The following is a 19,523-nucleotide window of genomic DNA, read 5'->3' on the forward strand; positions in this document are numbered from 1 at the left end:
TGGCCCAACACTAACCACTAGGCTACCTGCCACCCCTGTTGGGGTAAGTGACTCTGAACTTACAATGGCTAGCTTCAAGTTGTTATTACATTTTTTCTTGTGCATTTTTCTATTTGACTCATGACTTCTGCACGCTTTGTTGACTATGAATGTTCTTGTTTACCCAACCGTGAGACAGACTGTTTGTTCCCAGACTCGGGACTCTGACTCTCTATTGGTTACACAGACTTTTGGCCTCCCATCCTATTCCAACCACCTCTCGCTGGCTTTGTATTCATGTTACATGATGAAATTGCTGTACAATAGGATCTTGTTGCCTTCTAATGCACATTCAAATGTCATAAATCAACAATGCAGAGCTCTCCCTGTCCTCTGTTGGGGGGGGTGACAATTTTTACCAAGGATCACCTTCAGTGCTCGGTTGTCTCCAACAAATCTGTCCCCAAACAATTTTATTTGCTGGTTTTAAGCGTTAAACTTTCAAATAGCTCTTTGTTGACTGTTGCTGGGTGATATTGTCCTCCACCAGCACCGGCCTGTACCCTACCTGCTCTAAGCTCTCTCCTGACCCATTACACTAAGTCTGAATTTGTCCTGCTAGGTGACCTAAACTGGGACATGCTTAAACCACCTGAACAAGTCCTAAAGCAATGGGACACCCTAAATCTTTCTCAGATTATTACCAATACCACAAGGTAGGAGTCCAAACACCCAGAAAAGGCAACACTCCTCGATGTTATCCTCACAAATAATCCTGATAGGTATCAGTCTGGTGTTTTCTGTAATGACCTTCGTGATCACTGTTTTGCAGCCTGTGTTCATAATGGCTGCTCAGTGAAATGTCCTGTCCTGATTTGTCATAGACGCTTGCTAAAAAACTAATGAGCAAGCCTTCCTTGAACTGGCCTCTGTAAAATGGTATAGAATCAGCTTGATCCCCTCTGTTGAAGATGCTTGGACCTTCTTTTTAAAAATATTTTCAGTGGTATTGTTAACACGCCCCCATAAAGAGAATGAGAATTAAAAACAGGTCTAGCCCCTGGTTCGACTGTGATCTTGCAGAGTTACTCCACCTCAATAATTGCATTTGGTGAAAGGCTCGGCACACATGCATACATAGGCTGACTGGCTCACGTTCAGGCAAATGAAAAATAAGTGCACTCAGGCTATCCAGAAGGAAAAAGTTAGTTACTTTAAGGAGCAGTTCTCTCTATGTGGGTTTAACTCCAAGAAGTTCTGGAAAACAGTTAAAGCCCTGGAGAATAAACCCTCCTCCTCACAACATGTCCCTTAATGTTGATGATGTGGTTGTTACTGACAAGAAGCACATTGCTGAGCTCTTTAATCACCACTTCATTAAGTCACTTCATTAATTTGGCTGAGTCAATTAATTTGGCTGAATTCCAATTTGACTCAGCCATGCCTCCTTCCCCGTCCAACATTTCCTCATCTCCCATCCCTTCTAACACAATTAGCCCCGACGCTCCTCTTTAAGGTTGCTGCCCCTATCATAACCAAGCCTATCTCTGACCGTCTCTCCTCTCTGGGGAGGTTCTCATTGCTTGGAAGGCAGCCACGGTTTGTCCTTTATTTAAAGAGGGTGATCAAGCTGATCCTAACTGTTATAGGCCTATTTCTATTTCGCCCTGTTTATCAAAAGTTTTGGAAAAACTTGTCAGTAAGCATCTGACTGGCTTTGATGTCTATAGTATTCTCTCTGGTATACAATCTGGTTTCCTCTCAGATTATGGATGTGTCACTGCAACCTTAAAGGTCCTCATGTCACCATTGCCCTTTATTCTAAGCAATGCTGTGCTGCTATTTTTATTGACTTGACCAAAGCTTTTGATACAGTAGACCATTCCATTCTTGTGGGCCGGCTAAGGAGTATTGGTGTCTCTGAGGGGCCTTTGGCCTGGTTTGCTAACTACCTCTCTTAAAGAGTGCAGTGTATAAAGTCAGAATATCTGCTGTCTCAGACACCTCCTGTCCCCAAGGGAGTACCGCAAGGCTTGATCCTAGGCCACATGCTCCTCTCAATTTACATCAACAACATAGCTCAGGCAGAAGGAAGCTCTCTCATCCATTCATATGCAGATGATAGTCTTATACTCAGCTGGCCCCTCCCTGGATTTTGTGTTAAATGCTCTACAACAAAGCTTTGTTAGTGTCCAACAAACTTGATCTGCCCTTAACCTTGTACTGAACACCTCCAAAACAAAGGTCATGTGGTTTGATAAGAAGAATGCCCCTCTCCCCATCGTTGTTATTACTACCTCTGAGGGTTTAGAGCTTGAGGTAGTCACCTCATACAAGTACTTGGGAGTATGACAAGACAGTACACTGTCCTTCTCTCAGCACATATCAAAGCTGCAGGCTAAAGTTCAATCTAGACTTGGTTTCCTCTATCGTAATCGCGCCTCTTCCACCCCAGCTGCCAAACTAACCCTAATTCAGATGACTATCCTACCCATGCTAGATGAGACATAATTTAGATTAGCAGGTAAAGGTTCTAGCGAATAGATGTTTACCATTTGGCCATCAGATTTGACACCAATGCTCCTTATAGGACACATCACTGCACTCTATATGCCTCTCTAAACTGGTCATCTCTCTATACCCGTCACAAGACCAACTGGTTGATGCTTATTTATAAAACCTTCTTAGGCCTCACTCCTCTCTATCTGAGATATCAACTACAGCCCTCATCCTCCACATACAACACCCATTCTGCCAGTCACATTCTGTTAAAGGTCCCGAAAAGCACACACATCCCTGGGTCACTCGTCTTTTCAGTTCGCTGCAGCTAGCTACTGGAATGAGCTGCAACACTCAAACTGGACAGTTATCTCAATCTCTTCATTCAAAGACTCAATCATGGACACTCTTACTGACAGTTGTGGCTGCTTTGCATGATGTATGGTGTCTCTACCTTCTTGCCCTTCCTGCCCTTGTCTGTGCCCAATAATGTTTGTACCATGTTTTGTGCTGCTACCATGTTGTGCTGCTGCCATATTGTGTTGCTACCATGCTGTGTTGTCATGTGTTACTGCCTTGCTATGTTGTTGTCTTAGGTCTGTCTTTATGTAGTGTTGTAATGTCTCTTTTGTCAAGATGTGTGTTTTTGTCCTATATTTTTATTTAAAAAAAATATATATATATTAATCTCAGCACTCGTCCCCGCAGCCTTTTGGTAGGCAGTCATTGTAAATAAGAATTTGTTCTTAACTGAAATGCCTAGTTAAATAAAGGATAAATAGATTTCTTCATCTATTTATCTACACACAATACCCCATATTGAAGCAAAAACAGGTATTTACTTAAGTATTCAGACCCTTTGCTGTGAGACTCGAAATTGTGCTCCTGTTTTCATTGATTATCCTTGATGTTTCTACAACTTGATTGGAGTTCACCTGTGGTAAAATCAATTAATTTTACATGATTTGAAAAGGCACACACCTGTCTATATAAGGTCCCACAGTTGATAGTGCATGGCAGAGCAAAAACCAAGCAATGAGGTTGAAGGAATTGTCTGTAGAGCTCCGAGACAGGATTGTGTCGAGGCACAGATCTGGGGAAAGGTACCAAAAAATTTCTGCAGCATTGAAGGCCCCCAAGAACACAGTGGCCTCCATCATTCTTAAATGGAAGTAGTTTGGAACCCCCAAGACTCTTCCTAGAGCTGGCCACCTGGCCAAACTGAACTATCAAGGGAGAAGGGCCAAGATCAGGGAGGTGACCAAATACTCAGGCTATACTAGCTTAGCCTGCCCAGGTGCTTGTATTGAATTGCTCTATATTATGCTACTACTGTTTTTTTATCTGAACGTTGTGATATACAGTACCAGTTGACACATCTACTCATTCAAGGGTTTTTCTTAATATTTTACTATTTTTATATTAGTATTTTTTTCAATTGACATTGAAAGTCAATATATATAAAAAATATTTAAATAAATAAAAAGAGTTCTTAACAGGGCGTGTTTTTTTTTACCAGATGGTCAATCTGACAGAGCTCCAGAGTTCCTCTGTGGAGATGGGAGAACCTTCCAGAAGGACAACCATCTCTGCAGGCACTCCACCAATTAGGCCTTTATGGTAGAGTAGCCAGACGGAAGCCACTCCTCAGTAAAAGGCACATGACAACTCACTTAGACTTTGCCAAAAGGCACCAAAAGGACTCTCAGACCATGAGGAACAAGATTCTCTGTTCTGATGAAACCAAGATTGAACTCTTTGGCCTGAACGCCAAGCGTCACATCTGGAGGAACCTGGCACCACCCTTACGGTGAAGCATGGTGGTGGTAGGGACTGGGAGACTAGTCGGATCGAGGGAAAGGTGAAAAGAGAAAAGTACAGAGATCCTTGATGAAAAACTGCTCCAGACAGTTCAGGACTTCAGACTGGGGCGAAGGTTCACCTTCCAACAAGACAACGACCCTAATCAAACAGCTAGGACAACCAAGGAGTGGCTTCTCTGAATGTCCTTGAGTGGCCCAGCCAGAGTGGGAGAATCCCCGAATACAGGTGTGCCAAACTTGTAGCATCATAGCCAAGAAGATTCAAGGTTGTAATCATTTCAACAAAGTACTGAGTAAAGGGTCTAAATACTTACGTAAATGTGATATTTCAGTTTTTTGTTTTTGCTTTGTCTTTATGGTGTATTGTGTGTAGATTGAGTGGGGGGAAAAAACTATTTAATCAATTTTAGAATAATGCTGAAAAAGTCAAGGGGTCTGATTTACTTTCTGAATCCACTGTATAGAGAATCATTATACTATCTAAACCGCTGTGAAAAATATTGTCCATAACCTAAAATATTGTATTTTCAGCTGTTTGAAGCTAGTGTACAAAACTGAAACTAAAAGATGGAAAAACAAAACTTGAGGAAAGCATAGAAATAGCGCACATAGAACAGATTTATCGCTTCTTAGACTTTCTTTCAATGAGAATGACAGATCTATAACTCACATTTTTATGTGAATTTGGTCGGGTCGCCCAATAAGTTACATATTGCACCCGTAGTATCGTATTTGCAACAATATACTCCTCAAACACTTCAAACTTACAGAGTGGGCTCTCTGGTTCTTTTTAATGCTATGACCCATTTTTTAAATAGTAATTGACATTATAGGTCATTAACCAATCACAGCTTTGAATAAATTTTCCCATTCACTGTGTTGGTGGTACTCATAAAATGTATCATACTTTACAGTACTGATGTACTTGTCTAAAAATGAACACAATCAAAAAGTGTCGTTTTGAGAAATTAATATTAGTATTTTTTTAACCCCTTTTTCTCCCCAATTTTGTGGTGTCCAATTTGCAGTTAGTCTTGTCCCATCGCTGCAACTCCCGTTCGAACTCAGAAGAGGCAAAGGTCGAGAGCGGTGTGTCCTCCAAAACACACCCCACTGCTTCTTGATGCCCTCTTAAACCCGGAAGGCAGCCGCACCAATGTGTCAGAGCACTGTACACCTGGCGAGACCGTGTCAGCGTGCATTGTGCCCAGCCCGCCACAGAAGTTGCTAGTACGCGATGGGACAAGAACATCCCTGCTAGCCAAAACCTCCTCTAACCAATTGTGCGCCGCCCCATGGGTCTCCCAGTCGCGGCCGGCTGCAGTGGAGCCTGGACTCGAACCAGGAGCTCTAGTGGCACAGTGTAGTGCCTTAGACCACTGCGCCACTCAGGAGGCCCAATATTAGTATTTTTTATCTTGAATAAATGTATGTGATTGATTTTCAGAAACAACTTATTTTATATCACACTATAAGGAATGTAATGACACCAAGATGTTGTCTGTATCATGTACAGCTCTTACAGGAGGCATGTTTAGGTCTTAAAAGGGCCTAAAATTGGCACTTTCATCATGATTAAAAAAAATGCTTTTTACATTTGAAACATCCTTCCTTCCAATGATGTTTCTATGTGAGAATTGCCAGTACAATCTTGTATACCAAAAATACTGTATATGAAATAAGGATTCACTATAAATGGACAATAGTGTCGGTGGTAGGTAAACCATCTGCTCCAGTGCTTGTACCTGAGTCGGGAGTGTGTAAGCTGGGGGAAGTCTGTTCCACAGCCACCCGGATCAGCTCTGTCTTATCTGTTGTCTTCTTTCGGTGAGGCCCGTTCTTGGGCCCTTCCCCATGCGACAACGACAGAGGGCTCTTGTCCTGTTTGCTGTTCATTCTCTCTCCGGGCTCGCTGAGGTCCAATAGGTCCAATGTGGAGGTCAGAACTGGAAGGGTAGATCATACTAGTTTAGATTCTTAGTATACAGTTCAAATCTTTTCTTTACAGAGAGACGCATCTCCCTAAACAAAGCTGTCATGATGTACGAATTAACATTCCTCAACAAACTGGAGTCTTTGACAATTTTTAGGGCCTTCCTCTGACACCACCTGGTATAGAGGTCTTGGATGGCAAGGAGCTCGGCCTCAGTGATGTACTGGGCTGTTTCGCACTATCCTCTGTAGCACCTTGCGATCGGATTCCAAACAGTTGTCATACCAGGCGGTGATGCAACCTGTCAAGATTATCTCAATGGTGCAGCTTCAGAACTTTTCGATGATCTGAGGGCCCATGCCAAAACATTTTCCGCATTTTGAGAGGGAATAGGCGTTGTTGTGCTCTCTTCACGACTGATGTATGTGGATCCTGATTAGTTTCTTAGTGATGTGGACAAGAAGGAACTTGAAGCCCTCGACTTGTCCGACAGACCGCAAAGACACGATGAAGGCTTTTTTTTCAGGTTAATGTACATTTAACTGCTCACAGCATATAGTATGTGAATGAAAAGGCCCTTCCCGTCTTCAGAATTATGTGCTGATAGGTTTCATTAGAATAAAGGTAAGAACAGTGCCATAACTACTTAGTCAGATGGCATATTAGACATCTATACAGATGAAGAACTAAATGTATTGGAGTTAATTCATTTAAATTCAATTGTGAGTAGATCAACATGTTAAGTTTTAGGCAAAGAGGCTATGCAGAAAGATTTAACAAATTCAAAAAGATGGTTTAGTTTATTGTCTTGGTGTAAACATTTGCAGCAAAGAATTTAATTGAGGTGTACAAAGACACCAATTAATAATGGCATATGTTGATGTAGTTCCTTTGATAAATCAAAATGTTGTGTTTTAAACTGGCTTTTTCTGCATTGTTCAAGCTAGTTTTTCACAGTGAAATTGTGAGGTAATATACACTGCTATCGTAATACAGTTATAAGAGATATCATTCAATTGCTCTGATTTCACTGGCCATATAAAATACACTGAACAAAAATAGTTTGAGCATTTCTCCTTTGCCAAGATAATCCATCCACCTGACAGGTGTGGCATATGAAGAACACAATGCCACAGATGGCTCAAGTTTTGAGGGAGTCCACCAGAGCTGTTGCCAGAGTTGAATGTTCATTTCTCTACCATAAGCCACCTCCAATGCCGTTTTAGAGAATTTGGTCCAACCGACCTCACAACCGAAGACCACGTGTAACTACACCAGCCCAGGACCTCCACATCCGGCTTCTTCACCTGCAAGGTCGTCTGAGACCAGCCACCCGGACAGCTGATGAAACTGAGGAGTATTTCTGTCTGTAATAAATCTATTTTTGTGAGTAAAAAACTCATTCTGATTGGCTGGGTCTGGCTCCCCAGTGGGTGGGCCCTTCCCGCCTGGCTGCCAAGTGGGTGGGCCTATGCTCTCCCAGGCCCACCCATGGCTGCGCCCCTGCCCAGTCATGTGAAATCGATAGATTAGGGCCTGATGAATTTATTTCAATTGACTGACTTCCTCATATGAACTATAACTCAGTAAAATCATTGAATTTGTTGCATGTTCCATTTATATTTTCCGTCAGTGTATATATGATGGTTCTGCAGTATTCAGCCCCTGTGTACACAAATCCCCCGGTATTTAACACACTGCTGTTTTATGACAAACAAACAGGATGATCCTCTGAATGTAATCTGTAGATAATTAGTGTGTTCCCCTCCTGATATCTCTGTGCTCCTCAAAAGATAAATGCAATTAGAAATCAGAGGAAACACTTGTGGGAGATGGAGATGTTGTCTGAAGTGTTATCAGTGTCAGGAGAAAAGCCAGATGTGCTGAAAGAAATCAAGACGGACAAACTGTTTGGGTACCCTTGCGTCTACTTGATGATGATGATAATGCCTTGAAAAGAAGTCCTCCATATAGTCTTTCCAGCTGAAGGCATATTAGAAGTGTATGTATACGAAGGATAGTATACCGTCTCTATCATAGTGTGCTGAGCATCACTATTCATTCATTTCATTGATTTCATTTCTACATCGTCATGGTTATCTAAGGGTTCCCATGTGTTTCTATTATATTTTTGGAGGATGATGTCAGCTAACCTTCTGACCACTGCTTTCAACATCCTTAACATTATGTTTTAGAGTGCTAAAGATTCCTTATTGCAGTTTGTGGTCAGGTGAAGTCTGGTTTGTGTGAATCGTGATCGAGAACAATAATATCAATGGATCTTTTGCAAGCCTTTTTTCTAGGCGAGATCAAATTGTCTATTGCTATTGTCAAGGACTGAGGTTTGTCTTAGACTTTTGTAACGAAACAGCTCAACCTGTGGATATTACCGAGGAAGTGAGTCGCTGTTGTTTCCACTCACTAATCCTCTGCTGAGCCACTGACCTTCAATTGGGAACCTGCAAACTGTCATTTTGAATCATCCCAATCCACTCAGTGTGAGGACACAGCGGGCATCAGATGTGAACTTCTGACTTCAGCTAAAACGGGCATGCTTGTGCCCTTACTTTTACTTACAGTACTTCCCTCAGCACACTAATAGCAGGATTAAGTGGTCGTGTCTTTATTGTTTGCAATATTGTTAATGTAATTTAATTATGCCAATGTGTTTTCATCAATTGAAAACCCTTAATCTATTTTATGAGAATTTATACGATTCTTGTTTGCATAAAATAGACGCAGACCAGTCTTTCAATAATAGGTAACAGAATTTATTCTCGGAGCGCGCTCCCACTTAACCACGAGCAACAGTTTATATACAGATCATGATGTAATTTCATTGCTTTAACAGAATCCCCTCCTCTCGACCGGGACAAAGTGAGGTGAAAAGTTCATTCTAGCTTACTAACACACTCCCAGGTAACTTTTGACCCCTCAACATTATCGATCACCACTGAGCTGACAGTTCTAATTAACAGAACCTAGGAATGCATTCATTGTCTTATCTAAAAACCCCAGAGCTAAGTTTCTGTAGGTTCAACGCTAGGTTAACGACCTTATGTGTTTACACAGTCCCCAACCCATTCGTTTCTTCCTAGTTGGAATGGTGTTCATTAACTTTAATTACTCCTTGTCCGTGTCACACAATCCCTTCTTATGAACTCATATTGTTAATCAGATATAATAAAACAGAGTATAAGTTTACTTAGTTACAATTCTATTTAAAATGACGATATTGTTTATTAATTTATTCATAATAATTCCAACAAATATGCATTTAGCATATCAAATATAACAATAACATCTTAGTGGAGGAAAATTCCCACTGGAGTGTCATGGTTGCCCTCTATTACATAACTCCAAGACAATCACAATTCTGTGAAATCAAAGTGTCCACTTAGGAAGCAACACTGATTGACAATAAATGTCACATGATGTTGTGCAAATGAAATAGATAACAGGTGGAAATTATAGGCAATTAGCAAGACACCCCCAATAAAGGAGTGGTTCTGCAGGTGGTGACCACAGACCACTTCTCAGTTCCTATGCTTCCTGGCTGATGTTTTGGTCACTTTTGAATGCTGGGGGTGCTTTCACTCTAGTGGTAGCATGAGACGGAGTCTACAACCCACACAAGTGGCTCAGGTAGTGCAGCTCATCCAGGATGCCACATCAATGCGAGCTGTGGCAAGAAGGTTTGCTGTGTCTGTCAGCGTAGTGTCCAGAGCATGGAGGCGCTACTAGGAGACAGGCCAGTACATCAGGAGACGTGGAGGAGGCCGTAGGAGGGCAACAACCCAGCAGCAGGACCGCTACCTCCGCCTTTGTGCAAGGAGGAGCACTGCCAGAGCCCTGCAAAATGACCTCCAGCAGGCCACAAATGTGCATGTGTCTGCTCAAACGGTCAGAAACAGACTCCATGAGGGTGGAATGAGGGCCTGACGTCCACAGGTGGGGGTTGTGCTTACAGCCCAACACCGTGCAGGACGTTTGGCATTTGCCAGAGAACACCAAGATTAGCAAATTTGCTAATTTCCCTGTGCTCTTCACAGATGAAAGCATGTTCGCACTGAGCACATGTGACAGTCTGGAGACGCCGTGGAGAACGTTCTGCTGCCTGCAACATCCTCCAATATGACCGGTTTGGCGGTGGGTCAGTCATGGTGTGGGGTGCCATTTCTTTGGGGAGCCGCACAACCCTCCATGTGCTCGCCAGAGGTAGCCTGACTGCCATTAGGGACCGAGATTAGATCCTCAGACCCCTTGTGAGACCATATGCTGGTGCGGTTGGCCCTGGGTTCCTCCTAATGCAAGACAATGCTAGACTTCATGTGGCTGGAGTGTGTCAGCAGTTCCTGCAAGAGGAAGGCATTGATGCTATGGACTGGCCCGCCCGTTCCCCAGACCTGAATCCAATTGAGCACATCTGGGACATCATGTCTCGCTCAATCCACCAACGCCACGTTGCACCACAGACTGTCCAGCAGTTGGCGGATGCTTTAGTCCAGGTCTGGGAGGAGATCCCTCAGGAGACCATCCGCCACCTCATCAGGAGCATGCCCAGGCGTTGTAGGGAGGTCATACAGGCACGTGGAGGCCACACACACTACTGAGCCTCATTTTGACTTGTTTTAAGGACATTACATCAAAGTTGGATCAGCCTGTAGTGTGGTTTTCCACTTGAATTTTGAGTGTGACTCCAAATCCAGACCTCCATGGGTTGATAAATTTGATTTCCATGGATAATTTTTGTGTGATTTTGTTGTCAGCACATTCAACTATGTAAAGAGAAAAGTATTTAATAAGAATATTTCATTCATTCAGATCTAGGATGTGTTATTTTAGTGTTCCCTTTATTTTTTTGAGCAGTGTATATCGGAAAGGGGTAGGGGGGGTAAAACAATTACATAGTATATTAAAACCCACCTCAAGTCCTAATCATGTAACAGTATTTTCACAGACCCTGTAACCAAAAAACAGGTACGGGGTCATAAAATGGATCTTGGTTTTTATGCAGGGAAATTCATTAACACTCTTATTGTTAAAGATCTCCGTAACAACACCCCCCCCCCCCACCCCTCCCAAACAGGGCAAATACAAAGTTTGGTAATATTATGACAGTTTGTGCTGTTATTCTGTTAAATAACGTTGCATCTGCACAGTTCTTCAAGTAATATCACAAAGGATGATCATATTCATTTACCACCTACAGTCATGTGGAGAAACATTGACCAAACTATTTATCAATGTTTTGATCAAATGAATCAGTTATGTACCTTTGCTAGCAGCTAGCTATAGCCATGCCAATGTCAAGTCTTTCTACACTAATATCTGACTAACTCAGAAATATGAAGTTATTTCAGAATGAAAGTAAACTGGATAGCGAACAATCTTTTGTGATATTATGTTATCTAGGTATTCCCAGTTAGATAATGGGTTTTCACTTATTGCATCTGCATGCTTGTTGTCTTCTCACTGCTGCACTCGTTCGTTCATGAGCTTGGCTGCTCATTCTAAATAGTATAATCTGATCTGTTCAAAACAGTGGCAGCAGCATGTGCAGCGGTGATCCTTTTTTTTTTTTCATGCAAAAGTAAAATCGGTGTATTTATGCTGTTGTTCAAGTACACAGATGGCTTTCTATACAGTGCCTTCAAAAGTATCCACACCCCTTGACTTATCCAACATTTTGTTGTGTTACAACCTGAATTCTAAATGGATTAAATTGGTTTTTTTCTCTCACCCATCTACACAATAAATAATGGCAAAGTGAAAACATGTTTTTAGAAAAATGTGCACATTAAATTGAAAATCAAATCTAATTTACATAAGTATTCACACCCGAGTCAATGTAATTGCTGCCAAAGGTGCTTCTACAAAACATTTGTGAGTCTTTCTCGTTAAGTCTCTAAGTGCTTTCCACACCTGGATTTTGCAACATTTGCCCATTATTATTTTCAAAACTCTTCAAGCTTTGTCCAAAATGGTTCTTTATCATTACCTAAACAACCATTTTCAGGTCTTGCCATAGATTTAAGTAAAAACTGTAAACAAGGCTGTACCGATGTGCACTGAGAGTCTGGAAGCAAGTTCAGGAAGTGAGTGTTTTAATAAATAAACACAACATAATACAAAATAAGAAACACAAACAACGCACAGACATGACACAGGAACAGAAACAATAAGAAGGAAGGAACCAAAAGGAGTGATATATATATATATATATATATATATATATGAGGGAAGGTATTCAATCAGGAAAGTGATGGAGTCCAGTGAGTCTGATGGTGCGCTTAATGATGGTGACAAGTGTGTGCCATAATGAGCAGCCTGGTGACCTACAGGCTGGAGAGGGAGCACACGTGACATGGGCACTCAGGAACATTCACTGTCTTCTTGGTATGCAACTCCAGTGTGGATTTGGCCTTGTGTTTTAGTTTATTGTCCTGCCGTAAGGTGAATTTCAAATCAAATGTTATTTGTCACAGTGAAATGCTTACTTTACAAGCCCTTAATCAACAATGTAGTTAAGATAAAAAAAATAAAAAATATAGATAAGTAAAAAATAAAAGTAACAAATAGTTAAAGAAAAATAACAGTAGCGAGGCTATATACAGGGGGTGCCGGTACAGAGTCAATGTGCGGGGGCATTGAAAGTCAATATATATAAAACATTGAAAGTCAATATATATAAAACATTGAAAGTCAATATATATAAAACATTGAAAGTCAATATATATAAAACATTGAAAGTCAATATATATAAAACATTGAAAGTCAATATATATAAAACATTGAAAGTCAATATATATATAAAACATTGAAAGTCAATATATATAAAACATTGAAAGTCAATATATATAAAACATTGAAAGTCAATATATATAAAACATTGAAAGTCAATATATATAAAACATTGAAAGTCAATATATATAAAAAATATTTAAATAAATAAAAAGAGTTCTTAAGTCTAGGTAATTGCGGTAATATGTATGTAGGTAGAGTTAAAGTGACTATGCATAGATAATATACAGAGTGTGGCAGCAGTGTAAAAGAGGAGGGGGGGGGGCAATGCAAATAGTCTGGGTAGCCATTGGATTAGCCGTTCAGGAGTCTTATGGCTTGGAGGTAGAAACTGTTTAGAAGCCTTTTGGACCTAGACTTGGTGCTCTGGTACCACTTGCCGTGCAGTAGCAGAGAGAACAGTCTATGACTAAGGTGGCTGGAGTCTTTGACAATTTATAGGGCCTTCCTCTGACACAGCCTGGATGGCAGGAAGCTTGGCCCCAGTGATATACTGGGCCGTACGCACTACCCCCTGTAGTGCCTTGCGGTCGGAGGCCGAGCAGTTGCCATACCAGGCAGTGATGCAACCACTGCCTGCTCTCTGGTGCAGCTGTATAACTTTTTGAGGATCTGAGGACCCATGCCAATTCTTTTCAGTCTCCTGAGGGGGAATAGGTTTTGTCGTGCCCTCTTCATGATTGTCTTGGTGTGTTTGGACCATGATAGTCATGTCACAACATTACTAATAAACTATCATTATTGTGCTATTTATCGAATAATTACCTACTACGTTTAATTATTACTTGATTAAATTAATAATGTAACAATTAACTCATTAGGAATTTGGGCACCACTGGTAAAAGTTTGTTTAATGAATTACCGTTTCCCAAATTAACTCAAGAATATATCGATATCCTACCAGTCATTAATTAGTAATTTCTTCATATCAGTCTCATTCTGAATGTCGTAGATTCCGTAAATCGGCACAAACCCGGGTCTCAATGATCATTCCGTACCACACAAATTGAGTTGATTATTTATTTACTAACAAGCTAAATGATAACAGGTGTACATACACACGGAATAGGTTATGAGAGAGAGAGATTTGTAAGCTACGCTTCGTTTAGCCCTAATACCTTGCCCCAAACTGCCGCCCTTACGGGTAAGAAGTAATGCATGTATTTCCGTATTTAAGATCTTCATCGGGTATCTCTGTTTGGCCCAGGCCTTCGTGGGCCGGGTTCCGCCTGGTGATAAGGGTTCAAGGCCTTGTTCTTTGGATGGCCCTCTCCTTTGTTCTCGGGTGTAAGTCTCTGATTGACCACAAGATATCACACTGTCCATCTTAGTGGTCTGTTTACTTGCACTCATTCTGGAAGAGTGGTCTCCTGAGGCTGGCTAATCAGCCATGTCGATGATCCCAGAGTGGTGATGAAAACCATGTAGACGAACAATGATTTGAAGAGAATAACCAGATGGTCCTGCTTAAATTCACCTTCTTAGATACAGTACTGAGAACAGCTACTCAACCGTAGCATTGATTGTTAAGAGGTTCCTTTGTCTTCTTCAACCTCGTCTGCGTTTTGGGGTTGTGACTAATCGTAGACCTCAGCTGCAGCTCTTGGTCATCCTAGTCTGATATGTTAAATCTTAACTCAAATGCTTCATACCCTCGGGTAAAAAGGGGGTGTTTAAGTCATGCTGACATACTCTCTGGGTTCCCTGGGGCACGTCCAGATACGAGGCAAGGTATCACAATTTACTATGATCTCGTTAGAGTACTAAAATCACAATCTTATCGTCACAAAAACATTCTCTTTACACTGGCTATTTTCTATATAACGTAAAGTATGCAAACATGATATACACGTTGTGAAAACCCTTAAAGTTACAATGTCATTATAACGTCTTCATTTAGCTTTTAATGACATCACAAAATGGACATTCATCTGTCACATTCCATTTCTCATCATTGCCAACATTCAGAGGATGAAATATATTGTCCCAGTGCCCATTGTTTGATGTTGAAGTTCTTGGGCAGTAAACACTTCACAAGGCACACAGACATTCGGATCACCCAATATAGGCAGCAGACGATTCCTTTTTATGCCTAAAGTTTACGATCGAGTGAGTTGTCATAAAACCCTCTCCTGCAGGAGAGAGGGAGCACTGTAGAGCTGATCCACTGTAACCTGATCCTTTGGAACCTCACAGGCGAGTCATGACAGTGATGTAGACACCAAGGATCTTTGAAGCTTTCAACCTGCTCCACTACATCCCCGTCAATGTGAATAGGGGGCGTGCCACAATCATCTCCATGTCTTGATCACGTTGAGGGAGAGGTTCCTGTCCTGGCACCACACGGCCAGGTCTCTGACCTCCTCCCTATAGGCTGTCTCATCATTGTTGGTGATCAGGCCTACCAATGTTATGTCATCAGCAAACTTAATGGTGGTGTTGGAGTCGTGCCTGGCCATGCAGTCATGAGTGAACATGGAGTACAGGAGGGGACTGAGCACACACCCCTGAGGGGCCCCCATGTAGAGGACCTGCATGGCAGATGTGTTGTTACCTACCCTGTGTTTAGTCCTAGGGTCCTTAGTTTAGTGATGAGCTTTGAGGGCACTATGATGTTGAACGCTGAGCTGTAGTCAATGAATAGCATTTTCACATAGGTGTTCCTTTGTCCTGGTGGGAAAGGGCAGTGTGGAGTGCAATAGAGATTGCATCATCTGTGGATCTGCTGGGGTGGTATGCAAATTGGAGTGGGTCTAGGGTTTCTGGGATAATGGTGTTGATATGAGCCATGACCAGCCTTTCAAAGCACTTCATGGCTACAGATGTGAGTGCTACGGATAGGTAGTCATTTAGGCAGGTTACCTTTAGTGTTCTTGGGCACAGGGACTATGGTGGTCTGCTTGAAACATGTTGGTATTACAGACTTGAGTCAGGGAAACGTTGAAAAAGTCAGTGAAGACACTTGCCAGTTGGTCCGTGCATGCTCGGAGTACACGTCCTGGTTATCCATCTGGCCCTGTGGCCTTGTGAATGTTGACCTGTTTAATGGTCTTACTCACATCGGCTACGGAGAGCTTAGTCATACAGTCGTCCGGAACAGCTGATGCTCTCATGCATGTTTCACTGTTGCTTGCCTCGAAGTGAGCATAGACGTAATTCAGCTCATCTGGTAGGCTTGTGTCACTGGGCAGCTCGCGGCTGTGCTTCCCTTTGTAGTCTGTAATAGTTTGCAAGCCCTGCCACATCCGACGAGCGTCGGAGCCGGTGTAGTATGTTTCGATCTTAGTCCTGTATTGACACTTTGCCTGTTTGATGGGTTGTCGGAGGGCATAGTGGGATTTCTTATAAGCTTCTGTGTTAGAGTCCCGCTCCTTGAAAGCAGCAGCTCTACCCTTTAGCGCAGTGCGGATGTTGCCTGTAATCCATGGCTTCTGGTTGGGGTATGTACGTACATACCTGTGGGGACGACGTCATCAATGTACTTATTGATGAAGCCAGTGATTGATTTGGTGTACTCCTCAATGGCATCGGAAGAATCCCGGAACATATTCCAGTCTTTGCTATTAAAACTGTCCTGTAGTTTAGCGTCTGCTCTGTCTGACCACTTTTTTATTGACTGAGTCACTGGTGCTTTTCTGCTTTAGTTTTTGTTTTAGCAGGAATCAGGAGGATACAATTATGGTCAGATTTTCTAAATGGAGGGTGAGGGAGAGCTTTGTACGTGTCTCTGTGTGTGGAGTAAAGGTGGTCTATAGTTTTTTCTCCCCTCTGGTTCACATTTAACATGCTGGTAGAAATTAGGCTAAATGGATTTAAGTTTCCCTGCATTAAAGTCCCCGGCCACTAGGAACGCCGCATCTGGATGAGCGTATTTCTGTTTGCTTATGGCCGAATAAAGCTCATTGAGTGCGGTCTTAGTGCCAGCATCGGTTTGTGGTGGTAAATAGACAGCTACGTAGAATATAGATGAAACCTGTCTTGGTAAATAGTGTGGTCTACAGCTTGCTATGAGATACTCTACCTCAGCCGAGCAAAACCTCAAGACTTCCTTACATTTTGTGCACCAGCTGTTGTTTACAAATATACACAGACGTCTTGCAGTTCTATCCTGCCGAAAAAGCATAAAACCCACCAGCTGTATGTTTTTCAGGTCGTCGTTCAGCCAAGACTCTGTGAAACATAAGATATTACAGTTTTTAATGTACCGTTGGTTGGATATACGTGCTCGCAGTTCGTCTATTTTATTATCCAATGATTGTACATTGGCTAATAGGACCGATGTTAGAGACAGATTACCCACTCGTCGTCAGATTCTTACAAGGCACCCAGACCTACGTCCCCTATATGTCTTTCTTCTGCAAAACATAACGATTTGTATACAGGACAAAAATTGAAATGCTTTGCCACATTTTTTGCAGCAATACTTTCGTGCCATGTTGCAAATGTAACAGTATAGCTTCCGTCCCTCTCCTCGCCCCAACCTGGGCTCCTCTGCACACATCAACCACAGTCACTCACGAAGCATCGTTACCCATCGCGCCACAAAAGCCACGGCTCTTGCAGAGCAAAAGGAATCACTACTTCAAGGTCTCAGAGCGAGTGACATCACCGATCGAGACCATATTAGCGCGTACACCCGCTAACTAGCTAGCCATTTCACATCGGTCACACAAACAGGATACAGGCGTTCTTCTTTTCATTGTTGAGGAGTAACTAGAATGTTGTTGATCCATTCTCAGTTTTCTCCTATCAAAGCTATTAAACTACTTTTCCCCCCTTTTTCGCCCAAATGTCATGATATCCAATTGGTAGTTTCAGTCTTGCCCCATCGCTGCAACTCCTGTAGGAACTCGGGAGAGGCGAAGGTCGAGAGCTATGCGTCCTCCGAAACACGACCACGCCAAGCCACTCTGCTCTTGACACACTGCTCGCACCAATGTGTCGGAGGAAACACCGTAGAGTCAGCGTGCATGCGCCCGGCCATCACAAGGAGTAGTTAGGGCGCGATGGGACAAGGACATCCCAGCCGGCCAAACCCTCCCCTAACCCAGATGACGCTGGGCCAATCGCCTGATGGGTCTCCCTGTGGCCGGCTGTGACATAGACCGGGATCGAACCTGGATCTGTAGTGATGTCACCGTTGACCTCGTGGTGAAATCCCTGAGCAGTTTCTTTCCTCTCCGGCAAGTGAATTAGGAAGGAAGCCTGTATCTTTGTAGTGACTGGGTGTATTGATACACCATCCAAAGTGTAATTTTATAACTTCACTCTGCTCAAAGGAATATTCCATGTCTGTTTTTTTTTTTTTACCCATCTACCAATAGCTGTCCATCTTTGCGAGGCATTAGAAAACCTCCCTGGTCTTTGTGGTTGAATCTGTGTTTGAAATCCACTGCTCAACTGAGGGACCTTACAGATCATTTTATGTGCGGGGTACAGAGATGGTAGTCATTCAAAATCATGTTAATTAAATTACTTATGCAACTCTGACTTGTTAAGCAAACATTTACTCCTGAACTTATTTAGGCTTGCCATAGCAAAGGGGTTGAATACCTATTGACTAAATGTTTTATTAATTTGTTAACATTTCAAAAAAACATATACTGAACAAAAATATGAATGCAACATGCAACAATTTCAAAGATTTTACTGTGTTACAGTTCATATAAGGAAATCCGTCAATTGAAATAAATTCATTAGGCCCTTATCTATGGATTTCACATGACTAGGCATAGGCCCACCCACTTTGGAGCCAGGCACAGTCATCAGAATGATTTTCCCCCCACAAAAGGGCTCTATTACAGACTAAATTTCATCAGCTGTCTCGGCTGGCGTGGTTACATGTGGTCTGCAGTTGTGAGGCCAGTTGGACGTAAATACAAATTCTCTAAAATGACGTTGGAGTAGCATATGGTAGGGAAATTAACATTACATTATCAGTCAACAGCTCTAGTCGACATTCCTACAGTCAGCGTGCCAATTGCATGCTCCCTCAACTTGAGACATCTATGACATTTGTTGGGTGACAAAAATGTACATTTTAGAGTGGCCTTTTATTGTCCCCAGCACCTGTGTGATGATCATGCTGTTTAATCAGCTTCTTGACATGCCACACCTGCCAGGTGGATGGATTATCTCGGCAAACGAGAAATGCTCATTAACAGGGATATGCCAACATTTTTTGAGAAATACGCTTTCTGTGTGTGTGGATAATATCTGGGATATTTTATTTCAGCTCATGAAACATGGGACCAACACTTTGAATGTTGCGTTTTATATATTTTTTCAGTATAATTCCACTTTGACATTATGGGGTATTGCGTGTAGGCCAGTGGCAAAAAAACTCAATCTAATCAATTTTAAATTCAGGCTGTAACACAACAACATTTGGAAAACATCAAGGAGTGTGAATACTTTCTGAAGGCACTGTAGATAATCTACAGTACAGATGGTCATACTATCTGTTGATAAGCAACTGGCTAATA

The 19,523-nt window shown here is 42.1% G+C and overlaps 1 protein-coding gene across 1 annotated transcript in view; it reads right to left on the minus strand.

The window, feature by feature from the left end:
• LOC109902931 (PEX5-related protein) overlaps positions 1 to 19,523 on the minus strand; it is a 170,756-nt gene that overhangs the window by 42,687 nt on the left and 108,546 nt on the right. The window contains exon 4 of the mRNA XM_031838078.1: positions 6,047 to 6,247. Within this exon, the coding sequence (XP_031693938.1) occupies positions 6,047 to 6,247 (201 nt within the window). The remainder of the gene's footprint in view (positions 1 to 6,046; positions 6,248 to 19,523) is intronic.

The sequence above is a fragment of the Oncorhynchus kisutch genome, linkage group LG13, assembly GCF_002021735.2.
Source record: "Oncorhynchus kisutch isolate 150728-3 linkage group LG13, Okis_V2, whole genome shotgun sequence".
NCBI classification, from domain to species: Eukaryota; Metazoa; Chordata; class Actinopteri; order Salmoniformes; family Salmonidae; genus Oncorhynchus; species Oncorhynchus kisutch.